We start from the raw sequence: 23,509 nt of genomic DNA on the forward strand, positions 1-23,509 counted from the left end.
AACAAGGGAGATTTCATTTAAATGCCGTGAGAGCAAAAAGGACCGTTACCGTGTTGTGGTCACACACTGGCACGGAAACCACAATATGTGCACGGAGTAATTTAATTGCGAGCTTAATTTATTTGGCGGAAACAGTTGCAAAAACAGTTTGGCTGTAAAGTTGGTATCAATCCCGGATTATATATCGCCCGCTCGAACCGCGATCCGTCGGTATTTGAAAATAAACACGCAAGCACTCTGGTTTTAAGGGTGAGTTTTGTGGTTAATAGTTTTTGTTTTAATCGACGTTTTTTACGTAGTTTTGTTTTTGAATCTAATTTTCATTTCAAAATTGTTATAACAAAAATCGATGCAATGCGTAGTTTTGAAAAATGAAACGTTTCTAACTTCGACATTCATCAATTTGTGGGTTGTTTAAAAATTCTAGCTTCAAACCCATTACAAAATAAATTACTTAACCTAGATGGAGTCGTGTTGAAAATTAGTGCTATGGAGTGCGGCCGCAGAGGAGTGCCGGCTTCAATCAATACGCCGATGCATTATAAATATCACTAAAGCTTTATGCTACACGGAATGGCTTTTATGCCGCCTCGGTTTCGCTAAAGCCTACTGAAAAACGCATCAGCCGCTTTTTTTTTTGCGGTCTCACGTTAGAATTTCTACTGTCATTTTTCGGAAAAGTTTCCATGTCATCCTACCATAGATTCTCGCGTAATCATTCATCGTCATCAAGGCAAATTGAATCAAACCCTTAAGGGGTGGTAACCTTTCGCTTCAGTTAGGCGTCAACGAACAAACCTCAGCGACAAAAAGGTAATTACCCATTAGCAAGTCCGAATAATAAATTCATGTCGTCGACGACGCCTGGTCTTAACTATAGTTTGGCGCAATCTATTACTACCAGGTCGGCAAAAACATTTTTAGTGAGGGAAAAAAACCAACTCTCTTCGCTGCCTCTAATGGCTTCATATATAAATCCATTAGACTCTTTGTTAGTTTCCTGCTGCATCAGCTTCATCAGCAGATAATACCCAGAGTTTATCTCCACCAGATGTAGTTACGACGTGATGAATGACTTTGTAACAAAGATGTACTTTTCTCATTTTTTTTATAATAAAAAATACAAAAAGAATAAAATTTATTACAAAGCAGAGTGTCTTAATGTTTGCACATTTGAGACTTTCCTGGCATTTTTGAAAGTTATCCTATCTAGATATTCTTAGCTTTACTAGATTAGCTATTGAAAACTATACGAACCGAGTCGACCCTATTATAACTTTCTCAAGTTATAACGCAATAAAGGACGGCCACATGTAGAACGAATCGGAGCGAAACTTTCGGCAATTGAGTTAGAGGGTACCACGTAAGAGTCTCAACTCGCGGTCGTTGCGAAGAACCGTGCAAAGTCTTGCCTAAATAACCTCTAAAACGACTTAGTTAAGGAAAGACGCTCTTCTTCATTCGTCTGTCGGACCGGAATTAAATTCGTGAAATATCGTACGTTAGCGGACCGCAAGGGGTGAATTATAAAGCTCGATTCGCAATTAAACTGGTTGTATGGGGGGCGAGGTTGGGATGGGAACGCGCCGGTAAATCCGCAGGTCCTGCGCTGACATAAATTTACATAAACCCGGCGTGTAAGTAAAACGTGTTGTGCAACCTGCTGCTATATTTTAGGGGCGCGAGCTGTACTCTACAGCTTCTCCCGCCGCTCGCTTGGGGCGCCACTCGATTTATACAAGGGGCATGTATTCCCAAGGAAGCTACAGCCAAGTGTTTTGTTTGAAAGGCTTTTCCTTGTTATTAAAATGACGTGAATAAAATAAAGAAAAAGCTTTTTCAGAAAATTCATTATAAGTAGTAAGTATCATGTAATAAGTTTCTAGTTAAGTTGATTAAGAATTAAGTCTTGATAAAAGAAAGTAGTAGTTAGTTGAGAACTGCACTCGACCAACCCGAACTTTTTCAAATTAATAGAGCTTTATGGCGCGGAAAACAAATTACGTGATAAAGCGGGCATACATTACCTGGGAAAAGTGCCGCGGGAACGAAAAGCGCGGCTGAAATTGGAATTTCAATTGGCGAAATTACGTGGTGATATATTTTCTATAACGACGCGCCGCGGTTGGTTTAATTAAATTTATTAATGTCCCGTTGTTTCCAGCCGAAGCGGGCGCGGTTAAAATTATTGTATGTTAATAACGTCAAGTTATAAACAAACGCGTTAGTTTTCAATTTACATTTAATTGTTCCCTCAAAACCGTAAACTACGAACGCCACCTGCCTCTCATCCCAGCCTATATCTACTCAACGGGTTAACTACTTCACTGTCGTACTAACGGAATATTTAATGAGAACATTTTATGTTCTTGCGGTACACGAGTAGCTCAAAGTCAATATCAAAGCTCGAGGAGCAGGACCTCGAAGACAAAGAGTAGAAAGGCAACTGAATTAAGGCCGAGACCTTCCTTTAAATTCATATTATCTCTTTGTTCTGGTTAGAGTTGCATTTACTTGTCCTAGAAGCAAAGTAAACACAAGAGGAAAAATACACAAGTGGATAAATAGGCGGCAATTTTCGTTAAAAGTGATCTTAAACGAACGAGAAATACACGCGCATGTACTAAGGTATAAACCTTTGGCCGTAAAGATCCCGCTGGATTACATTGTTGGGCAACTAGATGGCCATCGTGCATAACTTCCTTAAGGGTCGACATAAATCCTTAACATTATGGTTATAGTCCATAAAGAGGCCGTCTGAGGAAGTGCGTTTGGTGGTGATAAATTTCTAGTTTGTCATCAGGATTCATTAGGGTGCTTTATTTGTAGGATGTTTGTCAACGAAAAAGAAACAAAACCGTTCTTTTTTATTTTCACCGCTATCCTTTAGATTGATCTTAATCGAAACTTTAACAACTAGATAATCCAAAAATTCACTTAAGTAAACACACTTCCCCCCTAACGTCCTCTTCTCCAACAATACCACGTCCCAGCATCTAGAATACCCATCAAAGTGTTTGCTTAGGATTCCTTTGCCTCCTGAATAATTGATCACTGTTCGATAAAACCCCTCAGAGAGAACCAGAACCTTCGATTTTAAGCCCTTAATAACTTAGTTAACTATTTTAGGACTAACAAAAATAAAGAATGGAATTTGATCAATTTTGTATTCTTTTTTAATTTGAATTAAGGTTTCAATTAATAGGGAACATTCATTTCAAGTGCATCCCTGGCGTTACGTGAGATTTACAGTGTCCTGTTAAGCAGATAACGGTACGCGGCCATTATTCGCACACGTCAGCGGGAATCTTATCGAAAATCAGTGGGTCGCGATATTCCTTCCGCGTTGGAAGGCAGCCGACGCGTTTCCCTTGATATATAGGCGTCGATCGGCCGTGTAACGACATCGAATTAATTGTTAATTATAGCCGCGTACGTCTGACGTAATTTATGTTGCAATGCGTCGTGACGCCTTTCAACCTAACCGCTGACGGCGCGCGTCCGAATCCGAATCCGACATGCGCACGTGCAACATACCACGTTTCGGGTTCGCAAACCCGTGAAGTAATCAGAGAGAATTTAATTAAATCGGGAGTTTTCACTTAACGAGAGTGGTCCGAGTAAATGCGCCTTCCTGCTGCGCGAAGAAACAATGATTCGTGCCTCCATTGTCGGTTTAAAACCTACAAGACCTTTTACGGTGTGTTAATGAGACCCAGTTTTGAGGCGTTTCTGACGAATTCTCGTCGTCGTTTCAGTGATAAATCCTAGCTCGGGTCCTTCGGGTGCCTCTTGAGGCATCTAATCCCGAGGGAATATCCCGCTACATACTGGCTGGGTAAAGTACCCTTGCTGCGCAACAGAAGGGTCGCTTAACTATGCAGATTAGGTACGAACAAGTAATAGGAGGGCCGCGTATGCATAATATTAATCTCGACTCGGTTCCAGGCCGGAAATGAGCGTGAAAAAGCCCGAGCCGATAAAATTTTAATTTACACCTAGCGTACGAAGTCGGAAAAGAAGAAAAATGGCCATGACCACGACCGATAATTTAAGCCAGAAAGAAACGCGTCGGGAAATTGTAAACTTTTAGTTTTCCTGGCACGAATGGCTGAAAGTTTCAGACATTAACGACGCGTAAAGTAAAACGTACGCTACGAGAAACTTGTCCTGCTATAACCAGCTCGTAAAGACCACATTAAACTAACGAATTCATTCCCATAGGATCGTTTCGGGCGTAAATTAAAACTTGTTAAAAATGGGTCGTCAATGACTTCAGAGATCGTTGGTCCCGGATATTGGTTGCAACTAGAGGTCCTGTCGTGCTGAGTAATTATCGGTATCTCCGGAAACGATCCTGCGGTTAATTGCGGTCCCCGTATGAGCATTATTATCCTGCCGACTGCTCTCCGGCTACCGATCTAGCAGGAAGCGCAGGGTTAATAGCAAACGACGCAGTTAACGCCAAAACGGTTATTAGAAATGCCAGCACCGTTGCGGCTACAATTGTTTTGGGATTGTGCAGGGAACAATCGGCATGTGCGCCTCACAATATGGCCAACATTATTCAAGGGGAATAACCGTCGACGATGGAATGTTTGCAGTATTGCGGTGGATAGCGAAATTTTGGGAAACTCGTCCGCAAACTGCATTTAATCTCGCTGGATACTAAAGCTTTCATACATTCTATTAGAAATGTATTCACTCGATTGATTTTCTACAACAAAAACTTAATATAACCTAAAACATTCTATATATAAACTATGCTACAACTTGTAATCGGATTAGGTAGATACCTTGCTTTTCCAGACATCCTGTTACGTTAATAACACAACTAAGATCAGTGGCAGTGACAGTTATAGCCGTAGGAAAGCATTATTCGACGCATCAACTAACTTATGATGTGGTTATATATTCATATGTGAACATATATGTCTTTAATATTACTCGGTTCAGTTAATAGATTAAAACTAACATAACTTAACTTTAAAAATCTTTACTAAAACAATTAATAATAAGTGCAAAATTAATGATATTAATCCCATTAAGAGAAATTATGACATTATAATCAGTTAAGTGTCCAAACGTACTCAAATATAAATCGTGCAATTTTGGTGAAGGCGCCGGAAAAAGCGTTTCATGCACTGGTCCAATTTAGAAATCCCGTAGAAATTGCGTCCGTATCCAGCAATATCGGGGCGTCCTGCTGCATCCAGAAGTTCGGCCGCTATTGCACAATTGAGATTTCAGAAATTCTCCGGCCGCCCGGTCGCCCTCAAATGCCGAAATGGAAAATCGTTAGACCGTGTTGCTTCCCAGTCCTGCCTCGCTCGGTTATCTCTACCATTCACGAGCAGGAAACATTGGCCACCAAGAATACTACACCAGGCAGTGAAGTAGAAATACCGTTTTTAACGGAGGATATGTGAAATTGTTTAAAAAAAAATATATTCCACTGAATTTACAACAAATTTTTACTGAGATTACGTTAAATTTCGACGTTATATATAGAAGATATTTCTGCAAGTTTTGTATTTCATATTTGTTTTTTTTATGATATTTTTTTGTATTGGCAGTCAAATCGAATACGTCAAACTCCCTTTTTTCCCTTTATTTTCCAATACAACGTCCTATTAGTTGTGGATTTTGTTGGATTTTTTTGTCAACGCAAATTAATCCCTTTTTTTTCAGTTTCCATTCAAGTTTTTTTTTAAACAAAAATTTTTTAATATAATCTCTTTATCAATTTCATTCCACTTGGATGACTATTAGAATAACAAATTGAATGCGGACTTTTCAAATTAAAAGAGTTGTGCGTTCAAGTCCGAGGGTGGTAGTCTTTAAGCGGAGTTTGAGATAAGGCTATCGTTGTCCTGCGCTTGCAGGACCGGGTCCATTATTCACTGCGCGTTTCCGTGCCATGAAACATGCACGCGGTTTTCAGTTTATCCGGTCCGCGGCCACCGAAACAGATAATGAAGTTGAAAAACGTCCTGGGCAATTTCCGGTTGATGAAAGATACACGGTGGTAATTTTGACTTTGTTTTTAATAATTTCATCGTTGGAACGGTTAAAAACGTAGACGCAAAGGAAAACTCGTTAACTCATCCTATTTCGCTGGTAGCGGATAATTGAACAAATGTAGTCAATTACGCTAGGTACTTAGTTTGCGAATTTCGCCGCACTAAATTTAAATTGGTTGCCTCGGTACAACACAAGTTTTCTATTTGCCAATCTAACTTCCGGTACCGTTCTTCGTGGTTCAAACGTCGCACACTAAACGGAGACGGTGCGTACCGACAGACGTAAGATGCAAATTCTCTAATAAATTATAACCAAGCGAAACTCGTTGCAAACGCGATCTTGTTTGCAAGTTTATTAAGCGGCATAGTAATTACTTCGTTAACGGTGGCCCCAAAATAATTTTCTCTACTCCCTCAGGTTGTATCCCACAATCTTTAAAAATAATACATTTCTAATTGATCAATTCATTATGGTAACAATTTAGTAGAACCGAGATAGATATCAAATGAGCATCCAATTAACTAATTACACGTTCGCGTAATGTTACAATTAGGTGTGCCGCAGACGCGAGACTATTGTGATTTAAACTAATGTTTACGGGAGCGAAAATTGGTTGTATCGGTGTCAGATTATACGAATATTGGGGAGGCCAATTACTAACTGATGTAGTTTTCCGTTAATTGTTGAAAACCAAACTGTTTTCCACTAATTCGTTCTATTACAAATAAATCCCAATTTCAAAACAATTATTAATTTAGAAGTGTTGTTGTTAAAACAAATTCAATTTTTAATATGAAAGGTGTTTTTGCGTTTCAAGTTTACGCCGCTTTTATTGACAAGCTCGTTTAACCATCGAACGTTGGTGTGCCGATGAAGCGTCACGTATTCCTTTGAAGCAACTCGTGTACGTAACAGCATACGTTGGGCAAATTTAGAGCCGTTAGGCCGATAAAGCGGTTAATTGCAGGGACCAAGGTACGTTTTCGCGCAAATGAACCTTCTATTAATCACTAGGCTTATTATAAGCTAATCGATCGAGTGCAAAGAAAACCGAGCGCTTCCAATCGGGGTTTGTAAGTGGGTAAACTAATTATAGGGGCTGTGCACGTGTAGGTTGGCTTAATTGCACGAGCTCTACACACAGAGGAAGGATTATAAGTACATTAGCAGCTTATGAGAAGGTCTGCGTGACTTCCATTAGACGAGAATCTCTCCAGGTGACGACGACAATGATGACGCCTTTTTCGGCTTTATCCTTAATTCCTGATGGTTATTCATAAGCCGACTTGACGCTGGAACCTTTAGTAGTTTGAGACTCGGCCACGAAGTGACTTTGCATTTAATTCAACTGATTATCCTAGAACGAAATTACCAGGTTAACTAGAAAAGACGTCGTGAAGTTTCCACTTCAATGAAAGCGGAATTGGTAGCTAAATTGTATCACCTTGTTCACCCAGATCCGGAAGTTAAGTAAAAATTTTATGATCGTCAAGTTTTTGTTATAATTTAAGTGTGAAAAGTTTTATTCTCCGGCAGTTTGCTGGTGGTGGTTTTAAGAATTACTCCGAGTTCGTTAATGGCTTAAAAAAGCACGCGGCAGTCGGTTATCGGGGGATTTCCCGCGCCATTACCACATAATAGAAAAGGGGGCTTGATGAACCCCGAGTAATAAATCTCACAACGCCCCGGTTTATTTAGCGACCGCAACAAAGTTTTTATCGGGGACCTGCCAGTTATAAAAGTCGAATCATCTTGCAGTTTGTAAAAAACTTACTCAATACAAATTAAATATTGATAGAAACTCGATATTTGTGTTTCATAAAAGTTTTTGATGCTTTAGATGTTGTTCCATTCCAAAAGTTTCACAATTTAAGAAAATACCGGTTTCCTGTGTTACAACATTTATCAATAGAAGTAACATGTGTACTTGAATAATTGATGCTATTAATCTATAATACAATATACCCTTAATTTTCAATGTAATCCACTAAGATTAGACGCCTGATGTCCTAATTTACCCATTGGGAAAGCCGGTAACTAATACAACATTCCAATCCAGATAATCTCCCCATAATGCAGGTAATAATTATAATAATAATTCAGTGACCATAATCCAATAAGCAGAATTTAAGAGAAGATGTTAAGTTCAATTTAGTAAGAGCTACAGAAAAGTAAATTAGGTTATTATCTCGTTATAAATCGTGCTAATTATCCTGCAGATTTTGCCGTTGGGGTTGTGCTATTGTTTCGTACTCCCTGTTTACGTTTTGCATTCGATGAAGAGCGCGACTATTCGCGCAATGGTTGAAAGTAGAAACAAAAGGGCGCTCTCGGCGTAGAAAATATCTCATCAGCGATTGCGAGAGGGAACCCTTAGCGCCCTAAATTTCCACTGGAACAATTACTGTTAAGGATTCAGCTGGGACGACGCTCTCGACGCTGATTGTTTCGCGCACAAAGGCCCATACTGCGACGGGACCATAAATACAAGAGGAACTGGACCGGAAGGAAGAGGCTCACGTAAAACTTTCGCCAAGTGTTCGACCAGATACGATATTTTATGTATGTGACCGGGCACCGGTGTTTAATGAAAATAAAATCCCTCAGTTTACGATAGGGCCGAGAGAACGTTTCCAGCACACAAAAGTAGGTGTAAAGAGAACGAATTTGCCCAAGAATACGAAACTAGCTTTTCGTAGACTTAATTTAAATGGCATAGTCACGAATCCACTATTATATAAATCATAACATCGATAACACGAACCTTAAGGATAGTGCCTGGCACAAGGTCTTCAATAGTAAGAACAAATTCATTGTAACGTTTCGAAATCATGCAAATATTGCATGTAAACGAAATCCAATTCCGAACGCTCCAACGATTAATGTTCGTCGGGTTATCGTTTGTAATTTTGACCGGAATTACATGTTTACGCGATATTTATCCTACAGGCTTTCCAGGCAACAATAACATTTCCGTACAAATAACGAGATTCCATTAAAAAAAAATACAAACACAAAATCACTCTACAAACAAGTTAGCCAGATTATGTGGATTTCAGTTCAGTTTTGCACTGGATATAAAAAAGTATTAAAAAAAGTTTTTATGCAACCGGTTTTATTATTTTCATTCATTTAAAAGTAATAAATTTCACCCAGAATTGCCGCAGTAGAGTTGCAGCTACATAATTTAAGTGTATTATCAAGATAGCAGGAGTACAACATGCCGCGGAACCAATCTGTTCCAATAGATAACGCGATTAAAAAGCGGGTGAACAACCTCGAGCAAACAGGATCGACATCTATCAACAATGTTACTAATTTTCTAAAGTTATGTTTGCCAGAATAGAAGAAAATGACGACCAAGTAAACAACTTGTGGAGGAGCGGTGAAACGTCCTTCAATCTTTCCGGTTTTGTTAAGAAATCAAGTTTGCATACGTGTGAGGAAAAGCCTCGTTTACTTCTCCTTGTTTAAAAGTGACAATCTGAATGGACAAAGGTGCGAAATGTTTACTTACCTATCACGGTGATTTACAACTGCGCAAAGACTAGGCATTCTAATCAAAATTTAAATTTTGTTATAACTGAAACACGAAGTAAAGCATACATAATTATTTTATACAAACCATAATTAAATCTAAATAATGGTACATCAAAAAAAAAATGAAAAATAACATCTCATTACGTAATACGTCCAAACAATGTGAATTTCCCACGAAAATAGATTTAATTAGCCGCGTGTATGCACTTTAGTACACGCAAAACCCGTTGTATACCCACCCTCTTGGTTAAAATAAACAACCATCCCATGCATCGTGTAATTAACCACTCTTCTTTGTTTCCAGGGCCAACTACCTATGTTTCGGGTTGCAACCCGTTTGGTTCCACGTGACCAACGTCGCCTTGCATCTAGTTGCTTGTGTCCTCTTCACGAAGGTGTGCAGTTCCGTAGCGGGTTTAAAGCCGCCCTTTGCCACCCTCGGGGGTCTCCTTTTCGCCGCTCATCCTGTGCACACGGAAGCGGTAAGTTTATTTCCAACTACGTAAATATCCTTTTTGTAATTCAATCCACTTTAGTGACTGATGGTGACATCTACCACGCCCATAAATATTGTCGCGGAGAGCATTAGCCCAGTTACATCCCCTTTCCAGGTTATAAATAAAACGTCCTCATAACGTAAAACTGAAGGGGCTATTAGAGAAAAACGTTTCCAAATTGAATATTTCATCGGCGACGCGGGGCGTCGCCTTCGATTGCCGCTAGAAGCTTTCCGCCCTTAAAATGACAAAGGGGAAGTGCCACGTATGTCACCACAGCCGCCCCCCTCACTTCGCAATGAGGGCTTCTCAGCCGGTTTCGGCAATTACCTTGTCAAGACCCGGGCCGTATTTTATAATTTGGTTTTCCACCCCATTACTCCTTTCAGAGATTTTAGCGGCTGCGAGTCCGACCACCCCACTTTCTCCACCATCCCCGTGTCAATTTTGATTAAGTTAAGCCCGAGGGAAGAATGCAAGTGACCCAGGAGCTAATCGCGTCCCAGAATAAAATTACCAGGCCGTATGAATAAGGATGAGGAAAGGCACGTTATTTTTACGTTACCGGTTTCTTTTTCACAGGGACCACTTAAGGGATGAATATTTATGGCAATAATTATACACGATTGGGGGTTCAATTTCTAGTAGACTGATAAAATTATTACTTTGTGATAACTTTATTCCTCGTACACATAGTTAACGATAAATATAGACCTCAGAAATATCTCTTTTAAATTTGGTTATCAACGGATGGAAAGTATAGGTGCCATGGCATTATATTCGTAAACCACAAATTATAAGTATTATTAAAACTGAATAACTGTATTTTCAAATAATATAATAAAAGAGAGGAAGCGGCCCTTAAAATTATAGACCATCTTCAAGCTAAAAGTCTAGAGTTTATTTTATTTCAAATAAAAATTATTTTAAATTTATTAGTTTATACAGGAAGTTGCTTTAGATTTAACTAAAATTGTGGTAAAAATTAAAAATTATTAAAAACTCTCTTATCCGAAAAGGGAATTTTATAAATTTTGTTTTATTTTAGATAAACATTATTCCAAATTTATTACTTATTACTGCTTTATTATATAGCTTTAGAGTGTACGATAATTATCGATGAATAAATAATTTAGTTATTTTCATAATTAAATACATTTAGAGTGGTCTAAGACCGATAAATTATTGACAAGTTCTGAAAGTGGGGCTTTCTTGCTTAATATTTATAAATTAAATATTGAGTTAAAGTAAAGTTAATATTACAAACATTATAAACATTATAACGTTATAACATTACAAAAGAAAACTTCATGGTATAATTAATGTTTGTAAACAAAACTTACCTTACCTAACATTCCTTCACGGTCTAATTGTCATTACAAAAGAAAACTTCATGGTCTAATTGGCATTACAAAAGAAAACTTCACGGTCTAATTTGCATTATAAAAGAAAACTACCGGTCTTAACATTTTTCACGCTTTAATGGGGTTTCAAAAGAAAACTACCTGTCTTACATTCCTTCACGGTGTAACTAATATTATAAAAGAAAACTTCACGGTCTAATTGGCATTACAAAAGAAAACTTCATGGTATAATTAATGTTTGTAAACAAAACTTACCTTACCTAACATTCCTTCACAGTCTAATTGTCATTACAAAAGAAAACTTCACGGTCTAATTGGCATTACAAAAGAAAACTTCACGGTCTAATTGGCATTATAAAAGAAAACTACCGGTCTTAACATTTCTTCACGCTTTAATGGGGTGTCAAAAGAAAACTACCTGTCTTACATTCCTTCACGGTGTAATTAACATTATAAAAGAAAACTTCACGGTCTAATTGGCATTACAAAAGAAAACTTCATGGTATAATTAATGTTTATAAACAAAACTTACCTTACCTAACATTCCTTCACGGTCTAATTGTCATTACAAAAGAAAACTTCACGGTCTAATTGGCGTTACAAAAGAAAACTTCACGGTCTAATTGGCATTATAAAAGAAAACTACCGGTCTTAACATTTCTTCACGCTTTAATGGGGTTCCAAAAGAAAACTAACCTTTCTTAACATTCCTTCACGTATGATTGACGTTTGTAAACAAACCTAATTGCTCAACTTTTTAGCTAAAAGATCAACATCAAGATTGTTAGATTTTTTGGATATATCTTTTAGTTAAATAAACAATGCATTTATTTAATGTAATTTAAATGAAATTTGTAAATTTCGAATAGAGTTCCATGTTCGATTTACGCATATACACCATTTATTAAAGTTGGGCAAAGCTACAATGTTATTAATAATGGTTACTTGTATGGTAAAAACATAAACATTACGATTTTAATACGCTTTTAACGTTATTAACCTTTAAATTAAATGATTACATTCCAACAAAATGAATTACATTCGATTTTTTTGAAAAAAAAATAATAATAATAATTATGATGAATGAGTTAATTTTCTATAAATCAATTTCACCAATAGTTGATATTGATGAAATTGTACCTATTGAGTACGATTGAGTAAATTTAAAAAATTATTATTAATAATGTTAAAATATGAACGCAGTGCAACACAAAATTAGATATTTATTAAATGTCTATAAATTATTAATATAATATGTTTGATATAACAAATATTATTCTCTAATATAAACTAGCATTGTTTAAAACATTAACGATGCGAACTGAGCGAATTGGTTGTTAAAGTTGATTAGTTGTTAAATCGTTGATTTCGATATTCCATTTGTAGCAATTAGTTGATAAGCTTTTTCGATGTTTTTTTAGTGTGTTTGCTTCAGTATGCGTGACTCATTTTGTAGGCAGGAGTGTTTTTATTTATGCAATTATTAATGCTAACTAAAAGGCAAAAAGTCCAATTCATTATGAACCAACACATAAATTTATTCGTTGGAATAATCGTAAATTATTTTAGAAAAGTAATTGAAAATACCAATTTAAGCAAAGAAATTTGTTATCATAACCTTAAAATTATCTGGTGACACGAATAAGCTTTTTAATTTAGAGCTGCGTACCTTGGAAGAGGTAAGAGCAAGAGCTATAATTCTTAATTACCCTCAAAAACTGTCCCGCTAATTCGAATATATATACGAAAATCTGCTGGTGACCTAGTTTGAGTTGGGATGCAGCCGGAAAATTCGAGATTTAAAGTTCTAACGTACCTTATCAATGTTCCAAAGTTGTCGAAAGAAAGAAATATCGAAGAAAGCTGATTGAAAACGCGAACGCTAACGAACGAGCGCCCTCGGATTTTAATTATTCAGGTTCGTCTCCGCCCAGGAGCCCAGATGGAGAGATGTCACTTAAATTAGTTTATGCAAATGGGGCTGCCATTTTGCTACGTCATCTACTGTAATAACTTTTTTCGCTAGCTTTCCGATTCGATTCGCATCTCAGATGTGGAAAACTTTTAATGATCCCGTCACTGAGCCAGGATTTGATCGGATAACAAGTGACTGCAACCCGCGTTGCTAGGGGGCGTTTTTATTAATTACAAGTCCATCGTAATAAATCAGCTAAAAGCTTGTATAAGTTTAGTTGATTTAAGAGTGTGTTTACTTTCTAAAGTTAAAAGGGGAGCGCTTTAATTACGAGTGTCGCATCCAAAATTGAACAGGAATCGGGGGCGGGGATGCTTTAATCGTTACTGGGCGCTCCCCAGCAAAAGTTTTAAGTACTACAGGAGCGGCCGCTAACTATAAATTAAATCGGTAATTAATTTTTAAAGTTTAATGAATAGCCTACGAGATCGAACGATTTATCACTGTGCCGACTTGGTGGCGCCACCAGCATCGCGTCTCGGAAATTTGGAAATATCTCCGAGGATTTTTTATATATGGACGTGGTTTATGCCAGCATTTTTCTGGCTAGAGTCTATCGGCCGCAATTTCCGAATATATTTCGCAAATTCCGCAAAGTTAATTTAAAGTTGGAGAGACGGCGCTGTAAAATTTTTCATCGACGCGGCGTGCCCCCATAGCGTCATACATTCCATCGAGACCGCCCCCGAAGGGTAATATCGGTTTTATCACCTCCCGAACTTGAATTGCCAAACTTTCCGAAAATTATTCGACGTAGTACACCTTCCTTGTTTAGAGATTTGCCCCTTTCGAACGCATTTAATGCTTCAAGCACCTTTTCAAACAAAGGAAATTGAGACCATCAATCACCAACCCACGCTTTAAAGGAAAGTTCAAACCTTGACACACCATTACAAGATATCCAATCTTTCACCCTCCCTTTTGTTCCCACCACACACCCACACGCAAACACGACAATAATATCAAACAGAAACGATAATTTAATATCGCGTACCTACTCATTTCTAATTGTGTCTGGATTCCAATTTAGAAATCCTTTCGCTATCGTACACCATCATTCTGACAATTAGACGTCGATATTGGATATTGAATGGATGCACCCGTTCTATCCCGCGGGATATAATGTAGAGGGCGCACTTCGCGAAATAGCTCGTACCATGCATGGCCGTGTTGCGCTACGTTTTGCAATATGTTATACTTACGCTGACCTACATTGCTGGCGGTATTATTAAGCTAGTGCACCATACAACTATACCAACCAACCTACTAAACTAGTAAATATACGCCGGGCGTTTGGGAATAATCATAACTCTTCAATTCATATTGATATTTTATCACAACTCTGCGATAAATTGCGTTTGCGTAGATATAATCTTCTTCTTTTACATAAAAATTTTGCATTGTTGAAAATAATGGAAATGTTTCGACGTGTTCTGTTAACACACGAAAGATTTTCTGTTAGTAATCTATGTCTAAAGGCGCTTGCGCTAGCGTTTTCATATAGCTCCTTGGTCGCAAGTGATCACACCTAAAGTTTTTCACATCCAGCAATAATATGCTCACTTTCATATGAAATCCACCAGCCACTAAAATTCAAACTACAATTTTGAAACTTCGGTAAAATAATGCTTTATTATCAACGAAAACGATGAAAGTTTCCGCCGAAAACACTCAATTGTCACACAAAAAAAACACGAAATGTCAGTTTATTTGATTGTCAAACTGTCAAGTAGACGCCTTGTAATGCCCCCAGTGCGACGTCGTTTTTGCCCATATCAATGACTTTGATAGTGATACTTTCTAATTCTTAATGGTTGGTGTATTTCATGTGAAAGTGAATATATAAATGCAGCAATTAAATTGACCCAAAAGATTACTACTTAACAAATAGGAAAGAAAATAAAACAAATATGTATGTGTTGCTAAGAAGTGATAAATGTGGTATTTAATTAGAAGTTGTAGAGTTATTGGTTGTCGTAACGTTATAATGATGATGAATCTATTTCTTAAGTAATTTTTCATGTTACAAAATACGAGTATAAAGCACATTAAATTGTTATGATGTCCACCTTGATTAGATAGATTAATTTATTCTAGAAGGAATCTAGATGAATAAGTATTATGATTTTTTTCTTTTAATTTTTTATATTCTAATGCAATCTATAATCTAAAAAGTTAACATTTTTATAACTTCGAGATTTATGATGCCTGATAGTAATTTTATTTCTAAATAAAACATATACAGGTAGACCATTTATTTTTTTTTATCGTGACATCCTCACTCGGATGTGAACAAATTAAGCGATTAATCAACTTTGACCTAAATCTCGCCCCTACCGTGATTGCTGACGGATAGATAGCGCTCTTGTAGTACATTAGCGAACACAGGCCGCCGAGTTAGACAACGTAATTAATCGAGTTACCTGGGAAGCCCTACTCGTATCTATTTCTGTCAGCGTTCCCTTAAACCTGGAAATTGCGTACTTTTTTATATTATAGTAGTCCCGATTTTAATCTTCATGTCCACTCGTGCGTACCCTTTCGAAATTTCTTAAAAGATATCTTACCACTTCATCCCGAAATTCTCGGCTTATACAACTCGGAATCCCCCATAATTTTATGAAACGAATCAGGGTTGGATCCAACCCAATGGTGCCGAATTTTACGGCCGATGGGGGGTAGGGCGCGTTAGGGCGGCCTTTATCGCGCCAAACCGAAATGAGCAGTAAAACCGAACACAAAGCGGGGAAAAAATCGGCCGCTTTTTTTTACGTCGCGTTATCTGAAACTGAAACTGGAGCCGAGATCTGAAACATGACGGCCTACGTTCCAATCATTTCTATGCTCTATGTTTGACTGACGCTCGATATGCTATTTACATGGACAAAATTCGAGCCAGAAATCGGAGGCTGTATATTTCAGCTGTAAAAGAGTAAATTTTGATTAAATCTAAACTAGATATGGATGTTTTAAAATTGAATTTAAACGTTGAAGAATGTTTTTGAAAACGTAATATTTACTGGATTGGTAACAATACCTTCCTAACTCCGAGATTGAGCTTCGAGGGTTTTGCTCGAACACTAACTAAGTTAACTCGCTATCGAGATCAGATAAAGTTTTATTAAGGAACGTGTTAAGGCCGTAGTAGCTTATTAGGCGAATTTCATCTCGTATATGATCTATGTAGCATCCAACCCCTGATAGACATCGGGGTCGTAACCCCGCAGATTTATATCCATTACTTACGCGTTCCCGCTCATCCCCAATCTAAACTTTACACTATAATTGTGTACTTAAACTAATAACGCGGCCGGTCCACAATAGAGGGCGGCGGGAGTCCCGGATAACTTCCGGAGTTAGTTGTTTAGGATACAATTTGCGCGAGTGGGTAAAGTCGGGTTTACGAAAACTTCATGGTTCTTGTATTGCCGAGGAACTAGGTATTCTTGGACGATTCCAATAACGGGGAAGCGAGCCAGGAAATCCTAAAATCACAACACCTGGAGCGCGGGTTGGAATCTAGGTCAGCATTGTGGGCATTAATCTAGTTGACATCGGCTGTCCTGTGAATCCTGCAGGCATTGTGCGAGGTCTTATCGGCTACCAACGTGCCAGAAGCACTTTACCAGTACACGCCATCCAAATTGGCCATGGATAGACGAGCAATTCACACAATCCTATCGAGTGGAGGTTAAAGCGAAACCTGCAAGCTACATGATAACACCTTTTATTGTTGCAGGTTACCGGGATTGTCGGCCGAGCGGATGTTCTAGCCTGCATATTCTTCTTGGTATCCTTCCTGGCTTACCACGGGTACGTACAGTTAACCAAAACCCACTTGTTTTCAGACCTAAATAAATCTTTCCGCATCCTTCAGTAGGATACAAGAACAACGGGCGCTAAATAATTCGTGGAACAGCTCCGCTGGGAAATCTGCGTTTTAATTATTCCCCTCCGCTGAAAATTACGGCCGCAACGCTGAAATGGCTTTTCAGTCACCAAAAAATTCCCCAAACATTTGTTATGCATTTTTACCTATTCCAATTTACAACCGAGCGACACGCACTCTTTCCCTCCGAAAAACGCTTAAATCATTCAAAGTGGAAAAACGACGATGAGCTTTTTTTTCAATTCCACCCGACGAGTATTATTTATCATCACGTGTATTGCCGGGCAACACCTGGGAAATCGCATGTATAAACTTTCCCGAAATAAATACTTCACGCGTTTAAATTTTGCATACCACCGGAAGCGGACTTGAATTCCACCGCTACACCGCCTACACAATTTATTACACTGACTTGAACGCTAATTGGAAAATATATAGAGCAGTGTTTTTTTTTAAAGAGTACAATTTTTATAACCGGGTTAATAAATTTTTAAAATACGGTTTTAAAGCCTATTGTAATATTGGAAACGAAAACTGTAGGGACTCCGATATTAAATGCGCAGATTTCAAGAATTGGTTTAAACCGATCGATTCCATAATATTGGTCGCAGTTGAAACTGCCGGAGGATGGTAATATTTTTTATTGTACCGGGTCAAAGGGCATGAATAAAATATAAAGTGCGCCGTGAAAAGGACCGTCCCCTGAATAGAAAACTAAGCCCCGAAAGTCCGAAGTTATTTTCTATACGTCCTGGGCAGATAGTCAATAAACGTCTAGTGGCATGGCTAAAGAATAATTTACCCCTCGCAGAGAGGATACCGCTCCAAATTTATTTCGTTTTATAACGCCCCCGGAATCCACAAGTCACTGCTCTAAAGCGAAAGAGAGCAGGGTTAACAACGCGCGGATCTCTCACCCCTATTGGAGTGAAAAGATAGCAGGGTTTCTTCTGGAAGTTTCAACGGTACACGCCAATGACGGGCAATCCATCAATTTCACGTGTAACGACCGATCCGAAAAAGTTGGAGATACACCAGGACCATTCTTCAAGAACCAAGCGCCTTTCGAAAGCACTTTATTGACTTATGAACTAAATGGAACATTTATAGCAGGACTGTAGCGCTCTTTAGCGGAAGCGTGCGAAGATTGATGCACCAAAACCTTTAACACCGTAAACATTTCCAAATTCACACTAATTATACGATTCGACCGTTTGGTGACTACAAGACATAAAAATGAAACGACCTTTCACTCGACGCATACCGGCGGAATTTACATTTTCAATTTCCCAGTCACGGTCGGTTTTTCCGGGTTCCCGTCAAAATTCGTGAATGCAAAGCAGATCATCGCCAGGCGAAAGTAGGTGGGGTACTTTTTTTCACGACACGGGGATTTTTGAAAAGACCACCCCGACAGAAATGGGATTCTCTACTCTCCCGTCAAGACGGTTTATAAATATTTTCCGAGATTTTCTCAACAGTAATGTGACTTCGATTCGATTCCCATTCGAATGGTATTGTACTTATAAGCAACAGGATTCCGGTGAAAATTTATTTAACCTTTCAAATTTCAAATATCATTAAATATATTATATAATGGTAACAAGTACATTAGTAGTGTTAATATAGTGAAGTGGTTTTGATGGTTGCCATGAAGAATGATACTATCAAGATCAGAAGCATATTATCATAGTCTACTAAATACTGCAAGACATAGAAAACATAATCAATACATAGTGTGTCTATAAAGACATGGTGCATTTTTGACCGGTCACAGGAAAGCAGCAAAGCAAGTTGCTTTCTTCTTAAATCTTCACCAAATAGAAGGAAAACTCCACTAGTTTTCCTAGTATGATATACACCACGAACTGCGCAGCAGCAGATCAACCCACACCAGTCGAGATGTGAATTCTGTTAGACAAAGCATTAAACTAAATTAAACTTCTTTTCCATTTCCACTTTTTTATTATTGGATTTTCTTAAGTTCTTCAATGTTAATGTTAAATACACGATTCAGCTCCATTACAGAATGATTATTCGGCTCACCGATTGTACGAATTACATTTTAATTTCATTAATTTGTAATTGTAATCAACACATGGTGTTTATTTAACTAATTTATTTTTCCAAGATTTTCGAGATGGAAATTCCTTAAAAATGAAGAAACAATTTTTCTATTAAAATATAGGTATGTCGACGATTAACGAAAGATCGCAGAGAATTTTCAATTCAGCTCTATCTAATTGGTTCTGGAGTCGCGTAAAATATTTACGATAAGATGTATTTAAGGGCTTTATTGGAAAAGGGGGTTCAAGCTGGCGTAATTTGCTTTGTTTGTAAACTGCGATTTTCAGTTTTGAAGCGGCTAATTTGGGTTGAACTTCAAAGGTAGCCCTAGGCGGGTGCATTCCGAAATTCGTTTTGCCGGCTTTTAATTCCTTTCCGGGCGTTGTTATCGTTTGCTTTTCATCTTTTAACGGGTACAGTTTTATCGCACCCGATCGACTACGGGACAATTGGAGAAACATCAAACCTCTAGAAATCGTTAAAATTTAATTAAGTGGAAACACTTAAAGTAGTCCAAGTGGCGGCTAATTAACAGCGAGCTTTCCGGGGAGAAAAAAGCTTTAAGGAAGTGGGAGTTCTGTCTGGACTCAACTAATTAAGATTGTATCGATCGAAAGTTGAGGAAAATGGTGAACGAATGTAATTCCATTTCAGTATGGACCAGTTCAAAGGGGACTATTTGCATTTTATGATTATACACAAACAAAACGACGTCGAATTACTTTTAAATCGACGGCTCAAACTCTTTACCCCCCGATGTCGGGTTTTCCATCTGGGATAATTGAAAATCGGTCTCTGGTAACGGGATTTTGTACTCGACAAGTACAGACTCCTGCTTTCGTCATATTTTCCAGTGGGTAATAAAACGAAGAAGGATGTAATCCAATACATGCGGGAACGTCCCTAACAAAAAAGGACAATATTCGCAAGCCCTTGTAATAAAATCGATATAAAAGCAGAGCGTGTGTTTCAATACTTTGTCTACTTGTTCGTGAAGTATTTCACGAGCCCGAAACGAAGTTTACTCGGGTAAATTCGGCTTCGTTTTTCGAAAAACCTTCTCACGCTTGAAACCCTTGTTATCTGTCCCCGACAAACGATGTAAATTGAAGCCGAATTTAATATAGAGCCGACGAAGTATGAAAAACTCGACAAAACTATGTTAGGGTCGGTCCGAAAGTCCAGGATATTAGGAATCAGGGCGCGTCCCGCAGGAAGTGAACTTTCGTCCGCATTTCTGCCCGTCCACCAGTTTATAGGCGAATAATTCGGTCCCGCCCCAAGCGAATTCAACCAAACTTTCGCGCGATAGCAAAAAACCGAACGGGAATTCCAAATATGAAATTATCGTCGGTTTGCGACCGCAGAGTTACCGAAATCAAATTGAAAACAAACACGAGGACGACCCGATACGGCAGCGAAACTAGCGCAAACGTGCTAGTTTATTCAACCCTGTTCCATCTCGGAAATCCAACGACACGTTTCGAGAACAAAGGGGCCATCCGGTGCCTGCACGAGGATTAATAAGTATCCTGGGGGGATGGCAACGCAAAAATTTAGCGCTACGTCCAACGTGTTTGACTCGTCTTCATTAAGCCGGGACAAACAGCAATTTTTGTTCCATGTTCTTTAGGGACCTCTAACCAAAAGTCTTTCTTTATACACTATTTTCAGCAAACAAGACCCTGGTGTGTACCAACAACAAACACGTTCTTTTACATTTTTACCTAATTCACCAACAAAAGATTAAGATTAGTATAGTTGTCTAAACTACATTTTAGACTTAATTTCAGTACATCCTCAATACCAGGACGTTCTAAATCGATCGATGACCGATAATTAGCAGCTTCGATTCCGTTTGTGTGCTAAAGCTAAATTGGCTGACGGTGGATATGTGTAACGGTTGAATATTAATGTCGAAACGCATATATCCTCGCCTCTGTATATTGTCTTCATTATTAACAGTATTAAACGACGGGCTCTAAATCGCCGCAGCCACCGTTTCCAGCTTTCTAATTACACATGCATCAACTTCCGACCTCCCCAATAGCGAGGCTGGTAATCTAAAAGTTCTTGTATGCTTGAAACTTTTAATTGGACCGCTGCTGTGCGAAACGCATTCGCAAAAAAAGTCAAGCAATCGTCCACTATAGTCGACACAGAATTTTCTCAGTTTAATTTTTAGCCCTTTAAACTCAAATTTTTTGCTTTTCATTTAAAACGGTTCATTTTTTTTTATTTTGCAGGCGATACGATGGAAGGTGCTACATTTGGACCAGCGTAATTCTAGGAGGTTTGAGCATGCTTGCAAAAGAAACCGGGATAACTGTGTTCTTTGTCAACATAGCTTACGATTTGTACAAGAATTGGCCTAATTTGAGGAGGTAATTAATTGTTTTTAGCTAAATTGGGTGTAATAGAAAACAAATATACCGTAGTAATGAAAAGGGGTTGAATACAAAATCAGGTTTAAATTGAATCGGGGGCTATCTCGAAGATAATCGCCTCGCAAAGCGAGTACAATCCGTTCGCAAACTCCGGGTCCTGGATAATATGCCGAGATACATTCATAGCGACTTCAGAACGGTATCAAAGTAATATCCCGTATCGCGTTACAATAGAATTTCAGATGCCCTTAAGGTATCGGACCTAGTTTCTCTTCAGAGAGGAAGAATGCAAACTAGCTCTTAAGCGATCTACGATGAATAGAAGTATTGTTTTTGTTTCATTTAACGGTTATGTCGAAAGATTCTATCAAGACATCTTGATAACTTTGTTTTGTTCTCGTTTTAGAACTGTTACGGAAGTGAGATGGAGTAAAGAAACGCAATTGTTCGTCAAGAGGGCGTGCAAAATGGTGACGTCGGTGAGTTTGCTTGAAATTTAATACTTAAAACAAAGGTGATATTCCAAAAGCTACTCGTTTCGATCCAACGCAACTAATTAAAGAGTTCTTTTTACGGCCGTCCAACGAATTTCCATAAAATTAAGCAGGACAAAGGCGCGTCGCGGGAAATTTCAATTAGAAACTGTTTCTTGCCGAAAAAATTACCCGCCTTCGAGCCAGCGAGGGTTGTCGTCTACATCCTAATTAAGATTCCCTCCTGGATTAACACGAATTAATTTAATTTTTATTGCAGTTTGGATTACTAATCATAATACGGCTCTCACTCCTTCAAGGTTCCTTTCCCAAGTTTTCAGAACAGGATAATCCGGCGGCTTTCCATCCATCACTTTATGTTAGGTAAGTTTCCAAAATATCATTTTATATTTATATGTTATAGCACATTTCATCATTTTCATAAATCAAGTCAAAGTAGTACTTAAAAATTTAATCATACTGTAAGGTTATGATGTTTTATAATCATAATATAAAGTTTTTAAAGTGGTTAATTTTACATTTTTTAATAGATATTTTTCAGATTAGATTTCTTTCAAGAATTCTCTCCTCAATTTCAAATGTCAAATTAAATAATCGACTTTTAAAAAACATATAAAATGAATCGATGACTCCTTATTGGCTTAAAATGCTTTATTTATGTTGTGAATCTGCAGTCTGGCTCAATATTTAATGCTATAACTGCAATGGTCACGTTTTTGGTGTTACTTGAGTTGTATAAAATTTTTGATACAAGTAAACTTTTGGCAACTATCCTCGCCAAAGTTTTGGTATGATGTTCACCTCTGTTTAATTAATTGATGGTCTTGTATATTTTTGTATAAACAAGAATAAAAGAATTAATTTTGAAAGCATGTAAAATTCTTACGCTAAAAGGTTCATGAACTTCTGTTTCTCATAGATTACGCAGGTGACTTCTTTTTCTTTTCATTGCGTAGCTCTGGGAAATGTGTTATCCTCTACCCTGGATTTAACTGCAGTAACGGTAATGCTGGGGATGTTGCGGGTACGTTACAAATGCGTTACAATCTTCAGGGGTTTATTTCTTTGATCTCATCCCTAGTAATCACATTAGTAATACATATCTCGATAACTTAATGAATGTAGTCGAATTTGTTATTTTAAATTTAACTTAACCGACACTATAATGTCTTTTATGTATCATACTAACACCGGGATGATAGAGTTAATACTTGGGATCAAGTAGTAATCCGAAATTTTTGCACCTGGGAACGTAATTCCAGGTTGAAATCC

The 23,509-nt window shown here is 38.0% G+C and overlaps 1 protein-coding gene across 3 annotated transcripts in view; it reads left to right on the plus strand.

Moving 5' to 3' along the window:
* LOC111428467 (protein O-mannosyl-transferase TMTC1-like) overlaps positions 1–23,509 on the plus strand; it is a 97,469-nt gene that overhangs the window by 66,402 nt on the left and 7,558 nt on the right. For all 3 annotated transcript variants that reach the window (XM_023063992.2, XM_023063994.2, XM_023063993.2), the window contains 5 exons: positions 9,869–10,046; positions 17,140–17,213; positions 21,603–21,740; positions 22,150–22,222; positions 22,497–22,600. In XM_023063992.2, coding sequence (XP_022919760.1) covers positions 9,869–10,046; positions 17,140–17,213; positions 21,603–21,740; positions 22,150–22,222; positions 22,497–22,600 — 567 coding nt within the window. The remainder of the gene's footprint in view (positions 1–9,868; positions 10,047–17,139; positions 17,214–21,602; positions 21,741–22,149; positions 22,223–22,496; positions 22,601–23,509) is intronic.

Source organism: Onthophagus taurus, chromosome 10, assembly GCF_036711975.1.
Source record: "Onthophagus taurus isolate NC chromosome 10, IU_Otau_3.0, whole genome shotgun sequence".
NCBI classification, from domain to species: Eukaryota; Metazoa; Arthropoda; class Insecta; order Coleoptera; family Scarabaeidae; genus Onthophagus; species Onthophagus taurus.